Genomic DNA, 8,972 nt, shown 5'->3' on the forward strand with positions numbered 1-8,972 from the left:
AGGAATGAACTACTGTAGAAAGCCAAGAGCTCTAAAATTGTAGGCAAGAAATTAATGGACCATCTGTTCCTCTATTGCTCTACAAGCAGCTCATATATATATATGTACATATATTGTAAAGGCTTTAGAACTGTGATTCAGCTTAAATAGCTTGAAAAAATACTTATTTATATAGATTTATATCAATGCACTATTGAGTTGTATAAATACATACTCCTCTCAAGGCCTCGGTTAAAAAAACAAGATCAGGAGTGCTGGTACTTCTTGTAAAATCCTGGTATATACTAATTGTTCATTTTAATATTCACCAGGGTTTGTTTATTTTTTCTTAGTATTTTTAGGAACCAAAAACTGCTCAGTGTGAAACCTTATACGCATTTTCTGACAGATTAACTGTAAATTGGTGGCAAGAATTTCATTTAATCAGAAAGTCAGCAATTCTGACATGACACGTTTATAAAACTGCCATCCTTCTGTCCCCATTATATTTGTTAAGAGAGAATGATATATCTCATTTGCTTCATTTTGGCAAGTGCTCCACTTGCACATGTGTGTGTACAGAACAGACAATGAGTTTAAGACCCAACAGATGGACTCAGGCTGTCCAACCTTGCCAGAACTTGGCATGCTGAGGAACGCAGTGCACACACTCCACTGCTACAGAGCTGGAGCACAATGCTGAAACAAAGCACCTGCTTCTGATAATCTGTACTTTGCATCTTATACCTGTTAGCTCTCATCATTGCTACCCAACTTCCATCCTCTTACTCATCAGGCAGTAACAACCCTAAAAAGTTAAACCGAAGCAGTGAAATGCTACATATAAGCCAAAGTACTCAAGAAGTCTTTTGCCCATGCACCTTGATAATAATCAGCAATTGTTGGGCTTTTTCTTTTTGTATTCACCTTGTATTTTAAAGGAGCACGAAAATGTCAGAATTACATAAAAAATTATGCAGCTGCACAAAGAGTGTAAACTCACATATCTAAGACCTGCTTCTATAGATGAAAAACTATCACAGCTAATCAAACTTCCAAACCGTTATGTTAACAAGAGGTTATTGACTTCACTAAAATGAGTAAAAAAAGTTCTCTAACTCTACCTCATTGCTTCATGTAACTGTATTACTAGCAAAAACACATACCTGGGAATGGGTGGTACTGTGATCAACATGGGATTCACCACAGCCGACATATGTACATCTGTTCTGTTGAGCAAGATATGAAGAAGAAAACTCAAAAGTGGTGTCAAACAGGTTGACAGAGTAGGACTATACTGCTAGTTCCTTTAAAATTCACTCAGATTTCAAACTTGCAGAGTTCTACACAAACCAAGAGACATGCACAGTACGTGTTAAAATAAGTATCACCTAAAGCAAATAGGAATGCTGCAAGATTTAACTCAACTCCTCTCACTGGTAGACAGTGTCAGATATTTAATGTGTTTGGAACAGGATTTTGGGGGCATTTTGATATATTTATTCAGATTAAGTCAATATATATATTTTTAAATTAATTGTTTGGTAGAGATGCTACAGAAAACATGAAGTTAGCCCAGTGTCTAAAATACTGAATTGAAACAGCCTTGGAACATGACAACTTGTAGAAAAATGTCTCTATGTCCCTAACTGCAGTGCCTATTTATCAGAGTATTACTTCACAATTAATTAGTACTTTCACCTTTAACCATATAGTGCTGGAAACACTTAAGTGCTTACTACATTCTAGTTATTACATGCAAAATAATCGTCCATTTTAATTGTGCTAATTGCAAAACATATTTGGCTGAGTGCGGAATCTTGCAGCTGCCAATCTTCAAGCAATTTTCGTTAATCCTTATTTGCATGAGTCAAGACAACCACATAAGAGGGTTCAGCATGTTATCTGCATAACTCTTTGAGCACATTAATTTATACAATCAAGTAGCAGCTGAACGCAGTCAATTTTCTACATTAGATAATCACAGATATTTGTTAAGTTACAGGTAGTTAACATGCTGGGATCTCACCATGTCTTTCTACTGAGAAAGGTGAAGGCAAGATGCCAATTCATCCAAGAGGAGACACATCACAGCATGATGCTAAGTGTCCTACTGCAATTACAAAACTCTCCTATGGAAATGTTGGTACGAAATTGAGGTTTTTAATAACAGTTTCAGAGCTTTAACTGAGAAATAAAAATCCCCACATTTTAAGCCTCACAGCACTTCCCCACCTGCCAGGCTGATGCATCCCTGAACACCTCCCTTCTACTCCCAAGAGGGTTTTTACATGTAATTAGAGTTCAAGCTATCTAACAAAAAGACACTGAACACTGTTTCTTTCCTTCTTCATTTCTGTATCTTACCGATAGAAGGAACAAAATAATCTGATCTCTTAATTGCTACCATAATTCACTTAAAAGGAAACTAGTGAAGGGGATTTTTAAAAAATACTCATACATACACCTAAAGGTTGGCATCTCAGCCTAGATACTTTCCTGACACAACTTAGGCAGTAAGTTGCCAAGGAACAAAGTCGAGTCTATAGAGCAAAATTTCAATCTCTGGAAACAGCTGCATGTCTGAACAACTCAAGAGACATTTTAAAAACTAAATTAGTTACATACTTTCTTGTTGGTGTCATAGATCATTCAGAAGCAACATTTTCAGAGCCTGTTTTATTTTAAACACACTGAAAACGATTTTTTGTAGACAGCAAGAACAGCAAAGCAGAAGCATATTTAAGAAAAAACTATATCCAGGGTAAAGACTGTACAAAATTCTTACAAGTCTGAAGAATGTTTATACAAGCCACAAGTTTCAAAATGAGTTTTATTATTTGTTTTGCTTAAGAATAAGGTAAGTTAGAATACATATTTCTATGCTGTAAAAAGACAGCATTATACTAGATGTTTTTACCACAAATGCTAAGAGAGGCTTATAAAAAGTAACTTAATTCAGGAAAGATATATTTTTCAGATCCACAGGCCTGGGGAAAAGATTAAAAAAAAAAAATCTTAAGAGCTGAAAAAAATACCCTAACTCAAGAAGAAACCTGAATATGCTAGCTGCTTCTCAAAAAGAATCTCATTTTAAACACAGTATTCTTAAATTACAATAATTATGTACCTGATAGAGGGTAAATAATTTTTGTAAACAGAAAACTGCACACGAGGTTTTCCTTTAAATAGTAACCTAGTGAAACTACTTGCAAAGAACTTCATTATAGTTGTTTCTTCGAAAAAAATACTATCAACTTTATCTACAGATTACTACAAAAGGACCCTACTAAGGAACAATAGAACAACTTACCTCTAAGCATGCCCAGAGGTTGGGTCCTCTGACTTTACAGTCCTGACATGTGCTCTATTAAAGTTAAACACACAAGCAATGTATTCTATTTTACTTTCACCAGAAAACCAACTTTGAGACAAAACAGGAAGAAATACTGTAAAGCTCAGTAGCAGCTGAATAATTTTAAGACAAAAAAGTATGCGTTGATAATGGATCCAATTTTTATTGTTTTGTTTCACATAATCTTGCGATAAGTTTATTTTTCTAGTAAACCTTGGATCTCTAAGTTTTCATCTTAAACCAAAAAATGCTCTTCTAAATAAAGCATAAACATGTCACTTCATTATAAAAATACTTAAAATTGTTCTTTTTATATTAAATTTACAGGAAAGACATGGAAGTGATAGAACTTGTAATAACTGCATGTTCCTATTTACAGACTATCAATATTACCATCTACAAAAAAAGATGCAGCATTAAGAGAAATGTTATAGCCCTCAGCAGCAAATTAACTGTTACACTTTTCAGATAAATTTAACACCACGGACAGGAAAAGTTTGGCCTTTCATCACCTCCTGGCCACTACAGAGCTACAAGCTCTTTTTTTGCTCCATTTATTAATACTAGCTGGAAGCCAAGAGTTCAGGTAGGGGCAGTTTCTCAGACTGGGTCTTCATCAAAACCCGATCTGTTATCCAAGAAGTTCAGCATAAATTTCTTTGTCACATTTTCCACCTGGAGTCATAAGTTATACTGTATTACATTAACATTTCAAGTAACTGCTACAATGAGCGTCTGAAAATAAAGTTCAGCTTGGTGTTAATGCTAACTCTTCTAACCCATACTTCCGTTAAAACACCACTTCCTTTGGAAAACCCTGCTGGGAAAGCTACTCTTCAAGTGTTAAATACCGAAAAATAGTTTTTCAGTTTCATCAAGTCCATAATTCTTCCTGCACTTCATTTAAACCTTACTATTCCAGTGTAGAAGATTTTAACAATGCTTAACACGTAACTGCATCTTACAATACATAAGATACGTAGCTAAAATAAGTGACCAGAGCTAACTGCGATAAGAAGAAAGTAAGCTGCTACAACTCACATGGGATTTCTGTATCAGTTCCTCTTTTGTTATTTCTCCAACTGATTCCAAGTGTGGGCAATTTCTGTCAGGCGATGACATTTCAGGAGCCGTGTTTTCTGAGATCCTGTAGCCAGGATTATTCAAGACCGGGGAATCGTTTGTCAACAGAATCAAGAATGAGTAAAAACACAATTCCTTACAGCAGGCAGCAATATTAGATATCTAGTAACATATACATAACTTCTAAAGGAATGTGCTTTTTTAAAGTAAGCTAGTATAAACTTCATTAACAGTAAGCAAATCCAATAGTCCAAATTAAACCCAGATGACTTTTAAAACAAAATCCTCCCACTTCCAGGGCACAAACTAATAGAATCCTAGGTGGAGCAGAGCCGGTTTGGATTAACTATTTAACTTCCTGGCCTCTATCATGGAGCCCCAATGACATAAAAACTACAGTTTTCAAGCCTGCCCAGAACTGATGGTGGCTACTTGGCCATATATTCTGGAAAGGGATTTTATGCAACACTGATGAAGTGTACTGAAGCTATGAAGGCTAAGATGCAGGAGCACATGACTTGCTTGTCAAAAGAGAAGGAAACTTTACCTTGGTTTTATTTATTTACAAAGACACATTCTAGATTCAGCCACGTTATATATCAAAAGCAAACTGGAACTTGTAACTCACATGTAGTACTGAATACTCCGCAAGCTTTTCTCTTGAGTTCTCTCTGTTCACCCAAGGTCTCTGATGCAGACACAGAAACTTATCTGAAATAAAGAATGCTAAATACAATCACTTTGTCATTAAATTATTTTGAAGGTTGCAGAGAAAGCTACAATGTTTTACAGAAAGAAAAAAAATCAGTGTTTTTATATAAATAGTCCAACTGACTCATTTGAATAAGAACCATCCAACAACTTAGTTTCAGGGGTTTTTTTGCTAAAACAATTACTACTGATGCCTCAATCCCTTTAAAGCCCAAGAAATCTTACACTTTCTTTGACCAATAATTATCCATCCAATCTAGCACTCCTATAACTACTTGAGTGTGTATATATGCAGTTATTTTATATATAATACACGTTACTTATTCTACATATAACACGTGTACACATACACACACAGTACTTGAGTATCCTTCAGTCTTTTTGAAAGTCATGTTAACAGCTGTTCAATAAAATATTTAAGAACTTATCTCACAAGACTAGAAATAGTACAGTAAATAAATAATTCAGGATTTTTTTTTCAAGATGAGGTCTAAATTCTCTTCCTGGTCCAATGGTTTGACATTTTAAAAGCATTACTCTCAAACATAAGCTGCAGCTGAAGAAGTATTTCCTCAGGTTCGGTGTCTATTTGTAATCCATGCACGGTATTGCTGAAATACACTTCAAATATGAAAAGGATAGTTCTTTAGGTCAAACCTCCTCAACTTCAGTCATATTAGCAATTCTGCTTTGAAACGTAAAGTTTCTTTTCAGAACAGAAATGGGAACACAAATGTATACTTCATCGTACACATTTTTGTACGTTAAAATGCTAAAAATGCACAAGCGAGTTTCAACTAAAGCCCTGACAACCTCGAAAATATTCGGTGTGAATTAATGCGAATTTAACACAAATGTTTTAGAAAGACTGGTACAATGGATTAGTAAAGCTCTCAGCTTCCTCCACAAAAAAAATTAAGCCTTCTGAATGCATTACTCCAAGTAACACAAAGCAATGAAAGAAGCGGAGACTTCACCTCATGCTACCAGACTTGTATTCAATAGCTGCTTTTTACACCTGGAACTGCACAAATCCAAACATACAGTCCCGAACAAACCCAAACAGAAAAGTTCTGCTTACACCAGAACTACTTGGTGATGTCTCCATCTGTCTTCTCATAATGATCATCAGAAAAAACATGTTGAAACTCATGTCCCTATGGATGTGGTGCCTACAGACGTATGGAGAGCATCCCTTGCAGAAGCCTAGTTAACGTTGTAGACTCTCTACATGTTAATATACAGGCAAAGCTGAATGGCTTTTTTCACCTCTTGTTAACAAAACTCTTACGCACCTCCTTCCATCTCGTAGCAACTGTGATATCTCACTGCACTACCATAACCTTGGTAGTTTAATATACCTAGCTGCAGTAACATATGTTGCAAAATTTTATGTCTAAACCCTAAAATTAATTTCAAAACCATGACTCATCCTCTGTATCTCTCAGTCTCAGCAAGCCCAGGGTAACCCCTCCCTCGCCCACTGCTCTACCTCCATTTCTTCACTTCCTATCTGAAAAGACTGCTTATCTTTCGCTACTGATGTATCTCATTATCACATCTACTGTTTCATGAGCTTCTGCACTGTGTTGACCTCATCCAAAAAGTCCTTATTTGCACTATCAGTAATTAAAAAAAAAAAAAAATCTACTTTTGTAGTTTCTCTTAAATTCCATTTTATTTATATTCTGTTCTGAAGCTGGTATATACTTCCACTTCACACCTCCAATGGTATGGGATAGTTTATACTGGGAAAGTATCTAGGTATCATATGACCAGCTCTTCTGGGTCAGATAAAAGGTCTGTTTAGCCCAGTAACCGCTGACCAAAAGAAGACATACACAGAAGACTAAAAATTATACATAGCTTCCCTGAACCCTTTACAGCTCTGGGGCTTCTCTATTTGAAAGACAGAGAAAGACTCTAGAAAGGATCTACATCAGTAATTCGAGCCATCCTCACACTGCAGAACTATAAAAAAATTGTCATTGAGACAGAAATTTTAGATAGCAATCGTGTCTGCTGGTAACCAGACTATTTCTGTCACCTTTCATGGTCCCTTCAGAAGTATTCCATGGTCTTACAGGAACCTCAGAAAAATCACAAGCTGAAAAATGTGAACCTACATATACAGAACACAAGAAGTGTCTTTGTTTCACTATTAGGTTAAGAATTAAGTAAAACTTAATTAGGAATAGAACTCAAGTTTTCACACTAACTGTTCATGCATTATACTTCTTATCAAATACTTCCCATATATTTCAGAAGAGCTCTGCAGGCTATTGCTAGCTCTCTCCATTGTTTCCACTGAAAGGTTTGTTTCAGCCCACCTATCTCAAGGCGTCATACTACATCATTCAATTATGGGAATCATTTCATGTTCGAAAGAAGACTTATTAACACATTTTTGTTTAGTGCAAGTATAGAGTCATACTTCAAAGAAAAAAAAAGCCTGTAACACTTATCCTAAACTTCAGTTTGTTTTCTTTTTGTTCCTATTTATTCTATAAATAGAATAAAATTAATAAAATGGAATAAAGAATAACAGGATTACTCTGAAGACAGCAATTACATCTTCATTACAGGCTTATATTATTTTGCCTGTACAACTCTGAATAACAGCATTTCAAACCAGTAAGCTCTAATTTCAGGCTTTTCACTTGCACTCACAATTACTTTACTAGTGATGCGCTGGAAAAATCGCATTTAACATTCAGTTTTATTTTACAGCCCCAAAGTAATAGTGACACGGGGTCTAGTCTTGTATCTGAACATCTACTTACTTAGAATACTAAAGTGCTCTGGAACTTCAGTAACTACTTGTCATATAAATATTCTTTATACTTCAGAAAAAACCCACCAGCGTGTACTCCAAACTACACATGCCCACTGAAGCTACAGCCCTAGACATACACATTCAGAGTTTCCTGATGTATATTTTCCCTATCAGTTTTCTAAAGAACTGTGTTTCTCTTGAAAACTTTGTTGGATTCTTTGACAATTTATTACAGAAATTACATCAGCACAACATCCATGAATATTCATGGTATTGTTACCATACTTGAGAACAGTCTTCGGTCAAGAAATACAGAAGATTAACCTTAATTCTGTACACAAAGTTCCTTCATATTGTGTTACTCAGTAGATGGTCTTGATTTCCACCTCTTCCTACTGCTATCCTTTTTTAATCTATCAACAATAATGGTTGGACTCGATCTTAAAGGTCTCTTCCAACCAAATGATTCTGTGTAACTCTAAACAATGAAACACTAGTCCTAACTCCGGTAGAAGCTTCGTATTTTCCCAGTAGAAGACAAAAGCATGCCCAGAGCTAGCCACTCAAGCAAAATATAATTTTTGTTAAGACAGTTTAATTATGTATTTATTTTATTGCCATGAAGTATCGTTTCCAGAGAGAAAGGACATTAAAAAAAATGCTTGAGAGTACATCCTCTTACAGGGCTAGACATTTTTAATTTTATATTGCCTTTTGGGGTATATAGACCATCTACTCGTTTCTTTCTTCCACGACTTTAAATCCTAACTCAAACCCATTAGCTGACCTTTATGTCTCTAAGCGGATTTCCTAACCCAAGCTTTGCAGGCACACAGGAGAAGTCCTCAGTGATTTTCCACTAGGTGCTACACCAGTCTTTTCTCGTCTATTTCATCCCTCACACACGGTGACCTAAGCGTGTAGATACCTCGGCTAACGAGCAGAGTAATTTACGCGTAAACTACTGTTTTTAGGAACTGCATCCTATCTACGCATGGCTTCAGCGGGTATTTGCGGCGGTCGATAGAGCGCTCTTTGGACTCTGCCAGCAGGCAGGCGCACCCATCC

The 8,972-nt window shown here is 35.9% G+C and overlaps 1 protein-coding gene across 1 annotated transcript in view; it reads right to left on the bottom strand.

Annotated features, from left to right (window-relative positions):
- USP33 (ubiquitin specific peptidase 33) overlaps positions 1-4,477 on the bottom strand; it is a 36,675-nt gene extending 32,198 nt beyond the window's left edge. The window contains exons 1-3 of the mRNA XM_010134177.1: positions 4,376-4,477; positions 3,293-3,346; positions 1,146-1,208 (exon numbers count right to left, since the gene is read on the bottom strand). Of these exons, the coding sequence (XP_010132479.1) occupies positions 1,146-1,208; positions 3,293-3,346; positions 4,376-4,456 (198 nt within the window). The 5' untranslated portion in view covers positions 4,457-4,477. The remainder of the gene's footprint in view (positions 1-1,145; positions 1,209-3,292; positions 3,347-4,375) is intronic.
- Positions 4,478-8,972: the final 4,495 nt, after the last annotated feature.

The sequence above is a fragment of the Buceros rhinoceros genome, unplaced genomic scaffold (assembly GCF_000710305.1).
Source record: "Buceros rhinoceros silvestris isolate BGI_N320 unplaced genomic scaffold, ASM71030v1 scaffold14204, whole genome shotgun sequence".
Taxonomy (NCBI): Eukaryota; Metazoa; Chordata; class Aves; order Bucerotiformes; family Bucerotidae; genus Buceros; species Buceros rhinoceros.